Source organism: Agelaius tricolor, unplaced genomic scaffold (assembly GCF_023055355.1).
Source record: "Agelaius tricolor isolate 1412-34295 unplaced genomic scaffold, bAgeTri1.0.p SCAF_26, whole genome shotgun sequence".
Taxonomy (NCBI): Eukaryota; Metazoa; Chordata; class Aves; order Passeriformes; family Icteridae; genus Agelaius; species Agelaius tricolor.
The window spans coordinates 7,505,935-7,526,354 of NW_027269286.1; the positions used below are offsets into that span (position 1 = coordinate 7,505,935).

Consider the following 20,420-nt stretch of genomic DNA (forward strand, 5'->3'; position numbering starts at 1 on the left):
TCATTAAATATGAACATCACATTTGGAATATGTGTAACTCAGTATGTTTGTGGCCTAAGCTCAAAAATGCAAAACTGTAGCTAATCATCATCTACAAAGTAAAATTTTTTTGTTACAGAAGATAGAATACACTTTTTTGGATAGATGGTATGCCTGTTTGTCTTCTCATCTTGGAATGGCATTATACATTCATAACTTTTTTTTAATAAATACATTTTATTTTAAAGAGCTAGTATAAGATTTTCAAAATATTTAAGGAAAAAGATAGCTTTAAGTTTTCATTAAAATGTGACATTTTAGTTTTTAAAGTGGCTGAATGTGGCTTTAGTAGGCCTTTATCTTACTGTGCAGTTTTTACTGATACTTTTACTTTGGAGAAAGCCTTCTCATATTCAGTCATTTACCAGCAGTCCTTGTCAACTGTGGAAGTCCCAGGTGACTGGAATTCGGCAGAAGTGACACCTGTCTCTAAGAGCAGTCAGAGCAAATTTGAGATTGTAGCATTCTATTACTTCAGTCCAGTAAGTAGTCATGTATTTTAGTGTGGCTCAACAGGCTTCTAGTTTGCTCAACTCATGGGGGAAAACAATGGCTAGGGAATTAAGAGGCCTTAAAGCTGAACAAATACTTACAATATAGTCTTTGGTAGAGACATACCATTAGATATGTCTTTTACACATATTTTCAAAGTCTAACAAATTAGTTTCCTCAGTAGGAGACAGTAAAAGCTCCTCATATTCCATTCTGCTTCTCTGTCATTTTTTTTTCCTGTTATCTTTTACTTGTTGGGTAGTTTTAACAATTTAAATTTTAGAGGTTGGATTAATTGTATTTGATTAGTGGAAATGAACTTAGAAGATATCAATTTCCTTTGAGTTTTGTGATATTTGTTAGCGTGGTAGGTTACAGGGACTCAAACCTCTCATCTATGGAAGGTAGACTGTACCACATATTTAATAGTTCAAGTTTTGTCAGCCTGCTGCAGCCAGTCACCATTTTGTTAGCTCCAGACCAGCCCAAGTTTTGTTTTGTCTTTACCAGATGGTTGTTCAGGATCTTTTTTCATCATAAGCGACATCTGGACATTACATTGTTGTGATGTTTATGAGCTACAGAAATGATTGGAAAGAATTGGGTGGATGAGTTTGTGTGGGATATTGTGTGGGCGGTGGGAACAAGATATTCCATTGGAAGGGACATCTGAAACGTAGGCTGCAGATGTAGAGAATCCTTACCTCATTAGTTCTTGTGTTCACTGAGTTGCTTGTACTGTTGTTTTTCTATATTCTTATGGTTGCTGTGCTTGAGATGTCATTATAGGGATGTAGATTTCAGAGCAGGGGCAAGTCATCATCTAAAAAAGTCCTAAATTGTACCTTGAGGTAGCTCCTGTAAAAGACACAGTTATTGATTACTGTTGAGCAATTTCCGGCCTTTTAATTATAAAACAGTTCTGAAATGTAGTCTGTCCATCATATTCTGAATGATGCCCAGATCTGAAAAAAGTTCTTTGGAGTTCCCCAAGAACCTTCCTCATGGATTTCAGGACAATCAGAATGTTCTGGTGTGCAATAAGCATTTTCCTGAGAGAAAAGAACTACCACTTCAGTTCTGGTATGTGAAAACTATACTGTTAAAATTCTTGTGGCTTTACAAACTATTTTGGTAAGCTATGTAAAAATGTCTTCTTTCTCCAATGTTTTTGCATTTCAGCGTGTGCATTGTGGTGAGCTTTTTTCTGTCCTTCCTGTTCTGACACTATATAACTTCATCCATATGTTTATACACTGTGATTTATGTCAAAATTGGGGTTTACAGCTTCCTGCATTTTCATATTTTGCACTGCTCACCATAATTCAGCTACAGAAAAGTCAATGAAAGGCTGCCTAGAGTTGTCTTGCTCCTAAGGTGTTTTTGCCTTTAAAGATATTTTTTTTTTGGTAGGTGCAGTGTGAAACCATTGTAAGCATTCTGCATAATGTATTTGTTGCATAAAGCCGCTACAATGAGAGCAATGCTCTGTGAAGTGTTTCTGCTCCCAGCCTCTGGTAGCTGCAGGTATTCCCTGGAGCAGGTATCCAGGTTACCAGCCTTCCAGAGCTCTGGCAGCACAGGTGGGAGGCAGCAGCATCTGTCCTCTGATGAGCAAAATAATCCCTTTGCTGCAGTGACAATAAATCTGCAAGTAAACTTTTAACAAATCCTTCATGACCTTTTAACAAGAATGAATATGTTTAATCTCCAATTTAGTGACAAGGTTACATGATATAAACCCCCCCTGTCAAATTTATGGTTTATGTTAGACTTTGAGTGAACAAAACTAACGAGAGAGGGGGTCAATGCAACTCTCTCTGGGTTCTCATTATAGAGTTGTGAAGATTTGTTTCTTGGAAGCATTTTTAAAAATAATTTTCAGTGACAGATTGCAAACTTAGTTTCCTTCCTCTGATTTTTTAAATGCGTTTTAGCTCCCATACCAGTCCATCAATACACAGCTAAAACTGATGTTTTCAGAGGTTGCCTTGTAGTATGCCTAGTTTATTGGAAAAAATTACTACTCATTACCAACCAGAATGCAGAAACAGTATGAATCAGAGACGGATACTTCAGCTCTTATGGTCTTAAGAGCAGACTTAGGCTACTTAACACAAAAACTTCAGAGGCAGATGAAGCGTGCACTTACTTCGTTGTATTCTAGAGAACAATTTCCAGTATTCAGGTATGCTTTGAAGATGGAAGAAACAACATCGGAGTAAATTAGTGCCCAAGGGGTGGTGGTGGTATCATTGTTATGAGGTGTCTTTGATTAGGAAATAGAAAACTGTGGTTGTGCATTCAACCTTTCCTGAATCTGATCGTAAAAGGTGCATATAGGTAGGCAAAGATAATTTGAAATTTTATTTTCCTGAGAAATAGAGTTTTGAATTAAAATTTCGAACAGTTTCCAAGTTCTGTACTTTTTAAATTTTGATCCTGTAAGCTGATGATCAGCAGTCAGCCCAGTGTATGTAGTAAGCTGCTTCTCTGGATTGCAATGCTAATGGAGAGCATTCTCTTTCTCAAAATTAATGATTGTTCTACACTTCCTTATATTTGCTGTCTATCCCTACAGCAGATTTTCTTCATATACCAGTTCAAGAGAGAGGTTTTTGTTAGTACTGGAAGCCTGTTCCTTCAACACATCCATAGTGTGTGTGTGTCTCAACATGAGTCAACAAGATTCTATGGATACTCAAAATATTTTGAAACCATATGAGCAGAATGTGTATTTTCCTCTGACTAGTAAAAATCAGTCATAAAGTCTTCATAGACTTATAATATGCAGAATCCAACCAGCTTGGCAAATAAATTGTTTGTTAAAACAAGTTCTGGCTATGTCTCCAAGCTGCATTTAGACAAAATAGCATTTTGTTCATGCCAGGTACTGGACTGTTTGCTGGAGACTCAGTTTTTCTATTCAAGCAGGTTGGAGCAGATTTTTGACATGACCAATGACCTTCCTAGGGAAGAATGTTAGTAGAAAATTTGTTCTTTGTACACATATTATGGGATGAGGAGAGAGGTGATTTTATGTTGCCTGTTAGGTAGTGTATGATGTCCCAAATGAAGAAAAAAATTCATTGCTTTTTTTGAAGAATTAGTGGTTCAGTGGAAGAGAAATAATCTGAGGTTTAGTCCTTGTTTAATGGATTTATTCTTAATCTAAGTTCCTCAGATACTGATTATGAGGCTAAATATAAAGGTGTTGTGTTTTTAAGAAGGGAACTTGATCTGGAGATCCGTACCAGGATTTACGAGTGCTTTTTTTCAGTAATGTTTGCTTGAATCCAGATTAGATATATTAATAATTAGGAATTGTTTCCATCTTAATAGTGATGTGAAAAGTTTACTCCATGGCTAATTTGCCAGTTGTTAGTTATGCTTCTAAATTGCACAGAAGTATCTTGATTCATCTTAGTGGTTAGTGTTGTGGTGGTTTAACACCAGATAGAAATTAAACTGCAAATAAGCCTCTTCCCTTTCCCCCTTCCCCCTCTAGTGGGAGAGGAACAAAGTCCAAGATGTGGGTTGAGATAGCAATTTACTGAAAGCAAACAGCAATGGAATAAGAAATGCACAGTAAAAGCAGCAATATTAGCAACAAAGGTATAAAAAAAAAAAAAAAAAAAAAAAAGATGCTTTGTGAACACACAAAAAGTGTTCATCACCTCAGCTTAGTTCTGGTTTGCCCAGACAAAGACAAGATGGTGAGAGCTCCCACAGTCAGTGCTTCCCATCCCTAGCTCCGAGACAATAGAGAGCAGTGATGGACAACCTCCTGAAAACCAGGTCACATTATGCCATGCCACCTGTTTCTGGACAGTTCTGCTGGGACTGTCAGGCACTGTGGCTTTTGATCAGTCCCTGCCTCTGGGGCTTGGTTTGGGCTGAGCTCCTCTTGTCCTGGTTTTGCTGCCACTTTGTTCCCCAGGGCCACTTCCTGCACTGGCACCTGCTGAGGTTTGGCTCTGTGCCAGCTTCACTTCCAGACCATTTTGCCAGGCTCCACTGGGCTCAGCTGCTTTCATCACCCTGAGCCACACTCTCCTGAGGGATAGGATGGGAAGGGCACGGTCCTCATGGCTGGTCCTGGCTACCTCTCCCAGAGAGAGGGTGGAGGCAGTGTCCCACCCGTGGTGTGTGCTCACTCTTGGCTTCCCCTGAAGCCACACCTCGTGGTGACCTGTGTGGTATAGAACAGCAGCCTGGCCAACCCGTGTGGCTCTGAGCTCCAACCCCTCTCTGAAACCAGGGCAGGTGTCTTCTGTGTCTCCTCAGATGGGTGTCTGAGTCAGTTGTGTGCTTTAAACCCATGCAGCAATTAATTTGTTGTGCTGAATGCATCTTTGTTCCTACTTTATCCGTATGCATTTGTCTTTTATGCGTCTGCTTTCATATGTAATTTTTTGGTGGGTTATTTTTGTATTCTGGTGCTTCTTCATTATTCTTTTTCATATCTTCCTTCTTTCTCACTGACCTATTTTTTGGCATCTATTGTATTCATCACTGATTTTCATCTAGCATTGTATGACAGGTTCTTCTGTAGGAGTTTGTAGGAGACATGCTGGGAAAAGATTTCATTTGTTCTCCCTTTGCAACTGTGCTTGTGTCTGAAATTGTGTTTAGATGTGATAGGAATGCAAAGAAAGACTCTGGTGCCTCTAAATGTTGCCTGTGCCCAAACCTGCCACATTATTATCAGCTTAAATTTCTGCAAATCAGAAGAAGACAAGAATGCATTGTATTTCAGAGTCCTTTACTGGGCAGTAATTATGAATATTAGATATCAAGTGTACTTAATGTACTTGAGTTAATGTCCTTGTAACAAAGTTGCACAAAATCATCAGCACCAGAGGTTAGTTTTACCTTTTGGCTCCACTTAAGAAGCAGCCATATATAAACAACCAATAAAGTAGAAAAGAAACCATTTTCTAACCCTAAGTTTTCAAAGGATTATCAAGTTAATGGCTGCATTTTTATTCTGGTTTTGTAGAAGACCATACTCAGTCAGGGAATATAATTTTAAATTAAATGATTCCTTTTATCACTCTTTTAAAAGTCTGATTACTTGTGGCACTATTTTGCTTTCATCATCCCTGTTTGGTTTCAACACACATTCTAATCAAACTAAAATGATGTACTGAGGATGAATTATGCTGATGAATATTCAGAAAAATATAAAGGAATACTGGACTTTTTTCTAAATGTCTTAATATGATGTAAATAGGTAAAACCTCCTTGATTGTGTTTTCTGTTAAAAATGCTATTCCAGAATTGTTGGGTGGTGTTAAACTACCTGAAAGTAGTAGAAAGAATATTATGTGACATCAATAATAAAGGATGCGACATAAATATAAATATATATATAAAATATATATAAATATATATTATATATATATACATACTGTGTTTGGTCTAAAATTCTGTAAGGTTTTATATCTTATGCTGTTGGTACAAAATACTGGAACTTCTGTCAGTCCCCATAATAGTTAAGCAGTAAAACTCCAGCTCATGAATGTGTCACCCTTCCACCGCTACTGAGAGTCATTCTTACAGAAATAAATCTTGTTTTGGGAAAGTTCTTGGAAGAACTTGGAGGTTCTTTTTCAACAAAAAATTGTTTGAATTACTTATGCAAAGCTTGTTAAAATGTTGGGGGACTTTATATTTTTTTTAAAGTGTGCAGTTCGTGCAGCTACTGAAGGCAGAATCCTTGTTCTGGAAGGCTTGGAGAAGGCTGAGCGGAACGTCCTGCCAGTGTTGAACAATTTGCTGGAGAACAGGGAAATGCAGCTTGAAGATGGTCGTTTTCTCATGTCTGCAGATCGTTATGACAAACTTTTGCAGGTATGGAAATGCTATTTGAATTTTCTTTTTTTTTTTCCCTCCTCTTCTTGGTAGTGCTGGAATTTTATTGTGAAGGAGAGAGTACTTAGGAGTCAAATGGGGGAAATTTCACCAAGGTTTCAATGGTTTTTTTCTATGTTGTCTATGTATGAAAAAGAGTAGTCCATGTTAACCTTGTATGAAGCCTGTATGTTTCTAAAATGTGAAAGCCACAATGTGAGAGTAACTAAAATGTCCTCGTGAAAAGATACTTAAGTTGAAATTGTTGCCATGAAGTAGAGATAATGCTTCAGCATGGAAGTAGCCTTGTTGCTAAGCTTTTAAAATATTAGGATACCGAAAGAATAAGGTCAAGATGCATATCTCTATATTCAGTCCCTGTTTTGCCTTTAATTTACAAAAGTATATGTAAACAGCAGTCTAAACTATAGAAAATGGTTAGAGGCTTTTCCTTTGATTGGAAATGGATTTCAGTGTCTGCTGTCATTACTGCTTTAAACCATTTTCATTTCTTTGGGCCTTGAGTCCCACTGCTTGGAGGGATACTCTTCAGGCTTTTTTTTTTTTTGACAGTTTCAGTAGTACTTTGCATCTTAGTTCCATGTACTGTAGTTTCCAGTCACATACCTGTCAGTCTGATATCTGCTTCCTCACCTGTTTCCTCATGTTTCTATTCTGTCACACCTGTGGTTAGGCGTATGATTCAAACCCATGTGGCACAGCAAAGAAATTTGCAATAAGCCTTCAGACACTGATGTCCATTGTATTAGGTTGCCAGCTGTGCTGATGTACCATCAAAAAAATTTTTGTAGTATTTAATTGGTAGATGCAATTACTGGAAGCATTATTATTATTATATTTCAAAAACAAGCTTTTAAAATGTAATTGTATTTAAAAAATTAAAATGAGAATTCAAACTAATATTTGGTTGTAAAACATCTCTCTTCCTTTTAAACACTTTTTGGATGATTAAATGTTTCAAAACTACTGCCTCAGGCACACTGATAATAGTATATGAATTAAATAAATCTCTTGCTACAATGCTAAATTTAATATTGTTGTTTTGTTGTTTGGGGACTATTGTATTATATAAACTAATGTTCAATTTTGCTTCTCCTGTGTGAATAATTACTGAGCATTTAGGTCTGAAGGAAATGTATTCATGTATAGTTTCAGGGAGGACTTAACTGTGATATGGATAGAGAGAGCCTTTTTTTATGTCAAGAATCCTTTACTTGACATAATACAACATTTAATGTCCTAATGAGGGAGACTAATTATGTATTATTTCATAAAATGAAGTATAATTTGTGAATGGAGCTTCTAAAATGGAGATTTTAGTTGCCTTTACACTTATAAGAGAGGGAAATAAAGAAGAAAAAATCTTGTTCATTGTAACACACTTTTAATGTTTTAGAATAAAATATATTTTGTCATCAGTTTATTTTCTTTTCTTTGTAAAAAGGTCTGAAAGTTATACCTAATTAGTCATTTTTTCTATGTTCATTTTGGAAAAACTTGTTTTTATCATCCACAGATTTGTCTAGTTCAAGTCTTTCTAGTTATTGCATGAAAGACGAGAACATTTGAGAAATTACCACATTTAGGCTGAAGGACTGGGGCTTTTAATTGAGCTGGAGCTTAGTCATCATAAATTTTTAATGATGCAATGTGGGCTTTTTTTTTTCCTGTTGCTTTGTTTTAATTTATTTAGGAGCATACCAAATCAGAGTTAGATGCGTGGAAGATTGTTCGGGTTAGTGAAGATTTTCGAGTGATAGCCTTGGGCCTGCCAGTACCTAAATACTCTGGTAACCCTTTGGATCCACCCCTCCGCTCTCGATTTCAAGCAAGAGATGTTTATCATCTGCCCTTTAAGGTGAGTGTGGTAGACTGGATCATTTGTATTGAGTAGAGATGATATTCTGATGTTATGTTTTACTTACCTCATCTCTGAAAAGAATTCTTGAGTAACAAATTTATCTTAAGGTGCATTTTTCATATTTTCGTATTGCGTAGTAAATTCCTGACAAGTCTTAGAGCTGCCATGGAATGTTGCAGCAGAAAAGTAAATTTCATAGCACAAATTCTTAAAGAAAGAATTTGATCTTTTTTTTCTTCTTAAATAAAATTAATTGTGTGACAAGGAGTGAATAAAATCCTCATGTCTAAATTAGAGGGAAAGATAGAGAATGCTTCATATCATGACCTGTGACCCACAATACGATGCCAAAACTAATTTACTCTGTGATTTTATGTTCTATTTCCAGGACCATCTTCAGCTATTATATTCAATTGGATCAAACATTTCCACAGAGAGGTAATTTTTCATAATTAGAAAAAAAGAAATTGAATGAAGAAACTATGTCCTTTCAGAATTCCATGCTATTTTTGTGTCTCTATAACTGCATAGAGACCAGAAGTGAAGAAATTTTTAATACGTGTGGGCGTATGCTTGCACAGCTTTTTCAATGCAGCCTTCATATAATGAATCCTTAGTGCTTTAGAACCTCAGTCACACCTTACTTGTGTGCACTCAGAAGTATTTTCAGCATCTTTTACTATATTTAACATTTTATGCTTTAGTATTTTAAATACAGTTAGCATGTATAAAACTCTGTAATTACTTTTTCATATGCAGAATTTCTCAGCTCCTGTCTTTTGCTACAACTCTCTGCTCTCAAGAATCTTCTACACTGGGACTTCCAGATTTTCCTTTAGACAGCTTATCGGCTGCAGTTCAGATTTTGGTATGTGCATACATGTGCTGTGAAACCGTATGGGTTTAAAATTGCTCAGAATTAGATTTGGTTTATTCATGTTGTTAGAAGAAGATTAATGTGAATATTTGGAAAAAAAACAAACCTGAAAACACTAAGGATAGTTTGAGGGAGAAAAGTCTCCAAACATACAGCATAATACTGAAGAACAAAGTATGGTATGACATAAGATTTGTGTTGTTATTAAATATATGTATCTTAGTGCTCAATTTATTATTTTACCCCCTCTGGTAAATCACCTTACCAGACTTCAGGGCATCTACAATTTATCTGATGGCACTGAGGTAGCAAGTAGAGAGAAATAAAAACCACAACCTAAAAGTGCTTTGTATTTAATGTTACATATGTAAGCCAGATTGATTGCATTACAAAGGTACCTGTTGCTCTCCACTGACACCTTAAAGGACTCAAAACAAATGTGGGCATGGGAAAGAGTTAAATTGTATGAGAGGAGGCCTACATTAGGTCTTTGGGCTGACTGGTGGATTTAGAAGAAACAGAAATGGAGAATTATGTGAAGACGCAGGCTGTGCACTCTCAAAGATGCAGTGCTTCCTGACAGCTAAGTCCAGACAGAAATAGGGATTGTATATCCACAGAGTTCACAGGGACATGTCAGGCAGCTCAGGACTAAAGCTGTGTCAGTCTTTCTGCTTTCCTGGATAGCCCTTTATCCCTTGGACTTTATAATTCCATGGTAAAAAGTCAAAGACTTTTTGCATGGAAGGTGCTTCCTGACGGAAATCAGGAACATGAGATCTGTATAGAGAGGGGTTTGTGCCCTTTCACATGCAGGAAGGCAACCCAGGAGGGTAAAATGCCAGGAGAGTTTCTGAGACCCACTCTCCAAGGTGCAGGTGTCTGTAGAAGGAACTCTATACAGTTCTCTGTTGGCTCATGTGCAGTCATTTTATCTATGGTACTGCTCAGCAGCACTTCGCTTCCTACATATTTTATTGGATTATAAACATTAAAGCATATTAATTACTTGTGTTACTGTGGTGCACAATCCCCTCAGTTGTGCTGGATACTTACAGACAGAATTTGTTTTCTGAATTAGGGGTCCTACATTAGATATTAAGAAGTGGTGAAAATTCAAGCTCAGTGAAATGAAGTAGTATTTGAAGGGCTTTGGGAAAAAATATTGTTGGATTTTGAAATAAATTGCAACTTTTTATTCTTTGAGCCGCAAAGTGAAAAATTATTTTTAAATGAATGCCAGATGGCTTTCAGAGTAACAGAAAGAAAATGAGCCCTAAGCTATTATCTAAACTATGGAGTGAAGGAAGCATTTTATTTTACATTAGAGAATGTGAACTGTTACATTGTATGACAGTGTCTTTTTTAGGTAAATGGAAACTGTTTCTTTTAGAATTAGTTTTAATCACTTGGATTTCTAAACTGTGCTCAGTGATTTCGAGCTACATCATTTTTCCTTTGTATGTTGGGTCAGTGCCATACTCTGCTTCTAGTTTAGTTAGTGTGAAGAGAGTGCATTGTGATGAGTAGTTTCTTATCTTCTGTCATAGAGTCACACAGTCCCAAAACATAATTTCTTAGTTTGAGAACTCCTGCCTGACAAAAGGGATTTTTTTCGTAAGGTCTTTTTCTGAAGAGGCTTATTTTATACACTCCATTGTAATTATTACTAATTTGAGATAATGTGGAAAAATTATATGGTATGTCTTTATATATAAATGGAGGGCTTTTAAAATGCAATAAGGGGCTCCCTGATCCTTAAAGCTGTACATTTACTATAGTGCAATAAATGGTTTATTTTTACTGGGTTTTTTTAATGTGGAACATTATAAATAGTGTTACTGCTTATAAATTGAATTACGCATTTCATAAAATATGCATCTCCTGGTTTCATTTCCAAGGAACTCTTCTTTCAGTTGTGTGCTTATGTAAATCCAAGTGTATAACTGAAAATCAGTTAATTTTATTTGAATTGCTTTATTTGCTTTGAAGGCTTAAAAAGATAGTGCCGGTCAAATGACTGTTTTCCACTAGTGTTACACACAAATAGTCCTTAAAAATTTGCAATTCAATTTCGAAGCAAACGATCTATATTTAATCAATTGAGAGAGAGTTTGAAATGCCTTTTTTCTATCAGGAAAGGCTTTATGCAGAGTATCTTCAGTAGTCATAAATGCATTTCTCTTTCTTTAAGGCTGCAGCAAAATAGTCAAATGTGTTTCTAGTTCAGGCAGCAATTGACAGAAGAGTTAGTACTTAAATCTAACAGGGAGATAGTAAAAAAAATAAAAGGTACAATATAATAGAATCAAAATTAAATACTACAAATTGCTGTGAATGTGTAGATTATTATTGAAACACAGATTTCTTGTCATATGGTTTTTTTTCTAGTACTGTGAAACTCATTTACCTTTGATGGGATTTGTCTCTCTTGGCCATATTTGTCTTTAGGTATCTGAGCCAGTTACTGTAGCTTCCATTTATGCTCAGGAAAGAAAATAATTTTTAGAACATAGTTCTTCTAATCTACTTTGGACACTTAAATTATAATGAATTACCCCTGAGGAGTGCCTGTTTTGACATCTAGTCAAGTACCGCTTGTAGTGGTCCTTTGTATATTTCCCTTACAGTCTTATTTTAAGTTCAAAGCTGTGCAGAATTTTGGGTTAATGGCTGGTGATAGAATGAGCCAATAATTTTTTCAATTTTTTAAAATTTGAATTAGGATTCCTTTCCTGTGATGTCAGTCCAGCATGTTATTGACCGACTTTACCCCTATCATCTTTTCCTTGGAAAGGAAGGCAGAACTGCAGTCAAAGACATGTTAAAAGTAAGTATTGAACAATATTTTTGTATTATAATTCTAGGGAGTGATGGATTATGGCTGTAGTTCTCCTGATTAATGGTATGTCCTGCTTTAGGGCAAATTTATGAGGAAACTTCAGAAGTGGTCTTTTCTAGAAAGCAAATTCAAGTGGCCTCTTCCCCAACTGGTTCGGGAGGTTAACCTCCTTTGAGAAAAGTGGAAAAAACTATTTATTTAACAAGCAAAGCACTCACAAACATGGAAAAAATAAATAATATTAAACAATGGAACCTCTTGCTGTTCTGAAGAGATGGCAAATTGAGAGTCCTTGTATGGGCTGCAGCTCAGCTTGCTCAGTCTCTTATCAGTCCCTCCTGCACTGGAAAACACTGCATCCTGGGGCCTGGTGGGCCACAGGTATGAGCTCCTGGTGTTTTTCTGGGTTTTCAGCAGGGCTGAACAGTTCCAAGAAAACAACAAAAAAAACAAACACAGTCCGGGGAACATCTCTGCCTCAGCTAGCTAAAAACTAACTAAAAGCAAAGGAAAGCCCTGTCCTGCTGTCTGTGCTGCAGACAACGTGCACTGAGTGAGGAATTGGGGGGCAGTGAAAATGAAGCTTCTGTGCTCACAAACTGCGCACCAAGCTTCACCCTCCCTTTGCTCTTGGATCTGGTTTTAAAGGTGTAGAACTTATTTCTGGGCTAAACAGATGAATGGGAATACAATTCAGCACCTGGTACTTCAGGTCATGGTACTTCATTACTTCTGTATAAAAACAGAAATCTTAAGTAAATTAAATGGCTACATTATTGCTAATGCTTAAAACTTTCGTAACAGTATTTTAAAAAGCCCTCATAAACTAGTTAATTTCATTATAGTAAAAGGTGAAACCTCTAGGATCTTTGGAATATTTAGACCTCAGTTAAAGACTACAGAAAAGTCCTTATTATATAGTAAGTGGTTAATAATTTGAAAGTAGTTACTTGTATGATTAAGGTAGTCAAATGCTTAAAAAATACATCTGGCATTGTTTAAGAGAAGATTCTGAAAAGATGTAAATATCACATGTACAAAGTACATTCACTATTGCATGATTATAGATTGTATTAGTCTCTGGATTTGGTCTATGTTACTTTTTGTTGCTTCTTGTTGGTCAGATCTGTTTTGTTGGTTTATCCGTGTTTAATAGAAGTGTACAAAGCCTATAATTATGATGGGTTATTTTATTTAAGTTTTAAAACTTAAGCAGTGTCATCTTTCTTTAACTTTTAATATGTTGTAGCAGTTACATATGTTGCTGAAAATTAACCTTAAAGCATTTTAACCAGGTCTTTCAGTCCTGAAAATTAGATATTATTTCTACGTTCATATTTAGAAATAACCAACTTTGTAGCTAGCAAATATTTGGTTTCCCTAAAACCAAGCTTATGTGCGTGAGAAATGTTTGCCTGACATGCCTGCTGACACATTCTTCTCTCCCCTCCTTTTTGCATTGGAGTTCAGTCCTATATTCCCTATGTAACTGGGCTGCTCTCCTACTTGTTTTCCTCGGTTTTGGGATGGACAGTCCTTGCATTTGATTAGAAGGTTGTCCTGAATGACTTGCTAGCTTTTCTGAACCATCAAAGCTGATTCCTGTGGGGTCCTACCTACTACTTCTCCGAGTAAGCCCATATGGCCTGAAGTCCAGAACCTGAAGTAATTTGTCACTTGTCTTTAACTGTTGCACAGGAATTTCCATCTGAATACGAGGAAGAAATGCTTTATTGTGCAGGTAACCCAGCACTGGAACCCTGAGGGGTTGTGGGGTCTCTGTCACTGGAGATTTTCAAGAACCATAGGGACACAATCCTGTGCCACGTGCTCTGGGATGACCCTGCTTGGGCAGGGAGGTTGGAGCAGATGACCCCCTGTGGTCCCATCCAGCCTGACCTTTCAGTGTTCTGTGTCATGCTTTCCTTCCACCACAGTATGGGGTGGTTAAAGTTGCCTATAAGATCAATTGTCTGTGTATAAATAGACTTTTATCTGTGAGCAGAGCAGTAACAGTCACTTCTATTTTAATATGCCTTTATTTTAAATACTTTGTCATTTTGTTTATTCCTTCAGTTACAGATGGTGAATGTCTTTGTGTTCTACACCATCAGCTTAATTTTCTATTTCTTTTCTTTAACTTTGTGTTGTGTATTCTTTTGCTTCTTGTATAAGACAGATTGATTTGGCTCATAAAACTTTCTTTCTAAATAATAATCTGCTTTTAAGTACCTCTTTCATGGAATTTTCTGTGTTAATTTTCCTCTTTTTAAAGAAAGTCTTCCTCATCACTACCTTCACAAACTTACTATGTCAACAAATACACATAATCTTATTTGGAACTTAATTCTATTTGCGCACCACAAATCTTGTTAAGCAATGAACCTTAAGAAATACAGAAAATAACTGGTTGTATTGAGGAACATCTGTTTATAATGATTTTATAACAATAGCAGCTCCAGAAATGTATAAATTTTAATAAGAGGTTGTTTTTTGCATTCTATAAGAATGGGGAGGGAGAGGAGTCTACCAGAAGCAAGATTTCTCTTTTTTATGGGTTTTGTAAGAGTGTTCAGGTAATAACTGCTACTGAGTACTTCTTTCTGTGTAAAAGGAAATGCTAATCTTAACTGGGTGGTAACAAGAATTGAAAAAACCAAAAAAATACTGGAAGTGTGTTGGCATTGATGGATTAATTTGTGTATTAAATTACTTCTTAAGCTCAGCTAACATTTAAAGAAAAAAACCCCAAATTTCAGATAATGGAATGTACGGTTTAGGTGTTGTGCTCAGAGGCAGATATGGGGATGTAGTAATATAGGATAACATACCCTAATTTCAGGGTATTTTCCCTTGCAGTCACCTGTTGGAGCTGAGAAGTGAGACAGACTGTGGTTATGCCAAACAGGTAGTTTTGGCAGCTGTAAACTGCTGTCCATGTTTCCTGAAGAGATCATATTCTTAAAGCACTGTCTTCCCAAATGTTATCTTCAGCTTGGAGAAATCCTTTCCTTATGCACCTTGCTTACTGAGGCAGCACCAAGATCTAGGCATTACTTGTAATTCTCATGCTCAGAAATGAAATAATGTGACATATTGACTTATGCCTTCCCTGGGAGGGAAGGTATTTTCTTGGGAGAGTTTGTGGATGAGAAGCTTCACGTGAGCCAGCAATGTGAGCTTTGAGCCCAGAAAGCCAGCTGTACCCTGGGCTGCATCAAAAGCAGCTTGGCCAGCAGGCTGAGAGAGGGGATTCTGCCCCTCCATTTCCCTCTGGTGAGACCCCACCTGGAATAATGTTGAAGAAAAAAGGATGTCTATCAACCAAGTTTTTAATTTGATTCTAATGTAACTCCTTGTTTCAAATTAGTTAGCATTAAAAGAAATGCATTTAAGGATTGTGCACTAATCCAGCATCACCAGTGGTCTTTAGAGGTGCTTAACATACAAAAGTATTTGTACAAGTGCTACAGTTTGCAGCAATCATTAATTCACTAGCTTGCAACAGTCAGGACTGAAGTACCAAAATGAACTTGCCAGTGATGTGGCTTTGTTTACCCTTATTTGAAGTTTCTGCACTTTGGCAACTGTATCAATTTGTACTGTTATCCTTAAAGATGATCCTTAACTCAGAAGATCTGACAAAGGAAAATATGAGTTGGTTGGAATTTTGGTCTTCAAAATTATTCTGGACTTTCATGAAATACTGGCATGAGAAATTATTTTGACTGACAGATGAACATTTGAAATATAATTGTAAAAATTAAGTTTTAAAGTATCTGTGGTTTTTCTCTGCAAGACTGAGGCATGGAGAGATCACTGATTTCAAGGAAAACAGCTTCCAGTTAAACATTGTCAAACAATAACCTTGAGCATGTTTCCCACAGCACTGGAGTTTTCTTTTCTATATGCAGCTTAGAGGCTTTTATAAAACTGATTGGCTTCATTTAGGCTAAGCATGGTGGGGAATAAGAGGCTCCACATTTTCTATACTTATTTCTTCATTGTGCCATAAATGTTGAGTATTTTACAGCAGATTTATTGGATGTTTTGCATTTACTCTTTTAATTCTCACATGCCTTTTGTGCACCTTTTTTCTCAGTATTGGAAACACCCACTGTTTGGTTTTATTACCTTCTAATCAGGAGAATCTTTCCATGAGATTTTAGAAAAATACAGACAGAAGAGATTTGTCTTAATAAATGAGCAAGTCACTTTTAGTCTATATCCGTTTTTAGCTTCACTCTAAAGGCCTAGAATTTTCCTACATTTTTTCATGCTTTGATTAATTCTGTGTTTATTGTCTTGATCTTATATCAAATAAAAGTTTTTTTGTTGCTTTTACTCATTTTTGTATTACTTGCACATCCACTTTAATCTTACCTGACCTTCTCAATGAAAACTTTTTCCCTACCTCACAGTACTTAGGAATGCTTGTAAGACTGGAATTCTATTTCATGTCTAGACAAGAAAGAATTCTTCAGAATTATTTTCTCTTCTAAGATATTTCTGTTGCAAATTTTGTTCTAAGGAAGGATTTGTTTCTTACTCCTGCAAAAATACTTTATAATCTTTGGGGTTTTGCATTAATAGATGCTCTTAGTGCCAATACATACCATTGTAGTGGAATCTGTCAGACTTCATATATCAATCCATCCCATCTTGCACTTGCAGTTCCTATTTTGCTCCTTGTGAAGCAGTTCAGTCCTCTGCTTCTTTGGAAAATTCTCTTTCCTTCCTATGCAGAGAATCTTCCAACCTTTGCATGTCTCTTTTGGATAGCCTGGCTGCTTTGTGGACTCAGCTGAGTGGTCAGCTGCAGCTCTGGCTCATTTTAGCTCTCTGTTTCTTTGTTGGATTACTGGTGTATTCTTTGCCTTTTCCATTTTGAGATATTGCCAATTATTAGATGCTTCCAAGTGGTCAGAATTCCTCTTCCTTTTCCCCCTAACTTTTACAGTTGGCCTTTTCTTGCATGTTCTTAGGCATGCAGAACGTGGCCTGCTGATTATGAGCTGCCAGACCACTTCCCTGGTTTTTGGTCACTGGTCTATTCCTTTTGCTTTCCTCTGAGTCAGTGAGGCTGCCTGCTTCTGGCTTTCCAAGTATCACTTAAACTTTCTGCTACTGAATGTGCTTGGTAGTTGTTCTCTCAAACCACAAATATTTTTTTCCTTTGCAGCTATCAGCTCAACCATTTTATAGAGGAAGTTGTTTCTGGCTCAGCAGAAGTGTTTAATGTGTTGTACATCCATTTTATGCCATTCTGATTCCATTTCTACCTATCATAGTTCTAAATTAAGAACTAATTTAAAGAGACCTGTCTTGGTCTGAAAGCCACAGGCGGTTTTCTTTGCTGCTCCTGTTCAGGTGTAAGTGTGATATTTACTAGAGGTGTGAGGTTGTTTAATTACTAGAGTATTCAGTTCAGCAACATCTATGTAATTACATGTGATAAATTCAAGTTAACTTAGATGAATTGTGTAAATTGTGTTGATTGTGTAAATTCAGTAACAATTTGCACATAGACATTCCTCTTTCACTGCCTTGACTTAATGTCTAAAATGCTACAGAACCCTCAACAACAACAAAGAAAAACAAAGAAAATCCCACCAAAACAAAAAAACCCCAACCAGTCAAAAAAACACCTTAGAAATTTTAAACTCCTAAGACCTTTGTGTGCAAGTTCTGTTGTTGCTGTCTCTAATTCCTTGTTACCCAGTATCTAGCCTCTGCTGGTACAGATAATCTTACTCACTCACAGTTATTTTCTCTTGTTGGTAGGGGATTTAGTGTACAAGCAGTTGGCAATTTTGTATAAAAGCACCCTTAACTCTATCCAAAATGCCGTTAAATTAGTAAGAATATTGCTATTTATTAATGAAGATAAGAATGAGAACATTTGGTAGTTGCTTTCACAGAATCGTAGTTGGAGTGTTTCTTAGAATCATACTTGGAGATAGTACTCAGCAGGCATTCCTGTCCTGTCTTTTTGTCTAAGAATTTAATGGAATCTGAAGTAGACTCAGCTGTTGCAATAAGAATATAATTTGATGCAGCCCTTTACTAAAGCACATTTATCTTAAATATGTGTTTAAGCATAGTATTTTTGTAAGCTTTTGCTCCAGAATCAAAATTTATAAAGTGAAGAAGAGAAAAAGCTTTTGTAAAAATCTGTCTCAGTTTTGTTTTTGAAATTTAATAGGCAGTGCTATGAATCCTACTAATAATAATACTATATGCATTTTAAGAGTGATTTTACATTTATGAATTCTGTTTAAAAAACTCTGTTTTCCAGGAATGCTAATGAGCTGCACAGTACTCCTTTTTCTTTTGTTTACTCAACTTTCACTCTGTTGAATAAAAAGGCTCTATGAAATCAGTAGTTCCAGTTATTAGCTTTTTTTGTGCATAAAGTGCCCAATATGACTCTCATTATTGGAATTATTTAATGGTTTTCATGCTTTCTATGTACAGGAAATACAAAGAATATGATGCTTGAAAGAGGATTAAGAAAACATATGTCCTGTTTTGTCCTTGATATACTCAGAACATGCTGAAGGCTTAATTTGTACAGGTTGTCCTCAATTTTTATTGTATGAGGCAGCTATGAAACTAAGTAAATGCAAGGTTTGCTGGTTATTTTATTGGTAGTCAGATGTTTAAATCTACAATTGGTTATAATGAGCTGCAGAGATGGGTGATTTATTATTACACATGCTAAAGGCTGTGGTTCATTTCTTGTTTTATTTTAGACTGTCAGGCCAAGACTTGGCAAAGTCACCATGTGACATTTTCAATTTACATCTGTCACTACAGTCTGAATAAGTATACAAACTCTCTGCTTTGGTTTTAAATGTAAAATATATGGGCCATCTAGAATGTGAACACAGGTATCTACAATAAAAGTTGAAGTAAATGGATTTAGGACTTTTTGCAAGCAATTAATCATGAATATGCTTCCGGCATTATTTTAGAAGAAACATTCTAAAACCCAGAAAGTTGTATTTAATAATTTATTTCCTCACCCCTGGATTTTACAGCGCTTTGAGCTTCAAGATTCAGAAAAACACTTGTTTCCCAGGAAGATTACCAGAGTAGAAAGTGTACATGGAAACAAACCCTTTAAAGCTGATGTAACTGTCCAAATTGGTGAAAAAGAAGTGACATTCCAGGTATGAATTTATATATTCATCAAATATGTTTTTAAAAAACACTAACTTGTTTTCATCTCTTCAAGAATTTGACACACTTGGTAGTAAAAGTCATTTGCACTGAACTTTTTTTTTTTTTTTTGTAGAATAACACATGGTATTTATTGGAGACACATTTAGATACTGGAATATTAGTTTATGGATGCACATGATTTTATTTCTAGTAAAGTCATAGTTTCCTCCGTGGGAATCATTACATTTTGGATGAAAGAAAAAGCCATTCATTTTCTTTTTTTTTTGGTTTATTGGATTAGAATAGCAGAGAGTACTTATGATGTTCTTAATGCTGCTTTCCCTTTTTCTTTTTGTAAAAACAATAGTCTGTCTTTGTTTACACTTCAAATAAAATCTAATGAGTGCTTGGTAATGTTCCGACACAGGATGTTGGGAAAATGGAACAAAGTAATCACATCAAATATGATTAGTTTGAGTTTCTTCCAATGAAGTTTATGACCTGCTAGGTGGTGAAATAAGTTCTTACTCAGGAAACAGATGCTGATCTGAGAATTTGAAGTTAATGTTGAATTTGGAGAGTCTAGAGAGTCTGTAAAGAAGGTGAATTAGTGGGAGTCAGAGAGATTATAACAACATTGGTGTGGAATACCACAAGAGAGTTTGTACCATGACAAAATGAAGAGGAGAATAACGGCAAATGGGAATTTTTCAGGAAGAGTTGAGTCTGTTGAAACTTGATTCAATTATTTTCTGAAGTAAAGGTTTTTGTTTTCATTTTACATATAGGTGATACATTCTGAAAGTACTTCCGCAGAATGCCTCTCTTATACTCTCTGAACAGGAGGGCATAAGAAGTTTGTAGATGAAACAGTTTCCAGACTAGAGCAGGAAGTGGAAATGTAGAGCAAGAGCCTTAATGTGGTGAACAATTTAATCTCTCCAAAGTTTGGGTCAAAGTAGTTCCTCCAGATTTTCACAATACTAATTGCTCTATCTCTTCCATGTTTCTCTGATGAGCAGTGTATATTTGTGACTTTTTATTATATGTCTCTTTCATGAACAGCCTGAAGTTCTTTGCATACCCCAATGCTGTAATTGTATTGATTCATATTTTGTTAATTTTTTTCATGAAGAGTGGGTGAAGGAGTTTGTCTATCAGAAATTACAGGGTTTAGTTTTGTGACAGTAGCAGTTTCAAGTTTGATGGATGACCATTATCAGCGAAATATTACGGTAGTTTTGGACAAGCATAACCTAGTTCAC

At 36.1% G+C, this 20,420-nt stretch overlaps 1 protein-coding gene across 2 annotated transcripts in view; it reads left to right on the top strand.

The window, feature by feature from the left end:
- The window catches only part of VWA8 (von Willebrand factor A domain containing 8), a 183,239-nt gene that overhangs the window by 31,614 nt on the left and 131,205 nt on the right, over positions 1 to 20,420 (top strand). The window contains exons 1-7 of one of the 2 annotated variants that reach the window (XM_071448325.1): positions 1,480 to 1,614; positions 6,220 to 6,387; positions 8,102 to 8,266; positions 8,658 to 8,707; positions 9,029 to 9,137; positions 11,872 to 11,976; positions 19,032 to 19,163. In XM_071448325.1, the coding sequence (XP_071304426.1) occupies positions 6,328 to 6,387; positions 8,102 to 8,266; positions 8,658 to 8,707; positions 9,029 to 9,137; positions 11,872 to 11,976; positions 19,032 to 19,163 (621 nt within the window). In that variant the 5' untranslated portion in view covers positions 1,480 to 1,614; positions 6,220 to 6,327. Of the gene's footprint in view, positions 1 to 1,479; positions 1,615 to 6,219; positions 6,388 to 8,101; positions 8,267 to 8,657; positions 8,708 to 9,028; positions 9,138 to 11,871; positions 11,977 to 19,031; positions 19,164 to 20,420 lie in introns of those variants that run through there. The other variant, XM_071448324.1, reaches the window with a different exon arrangement.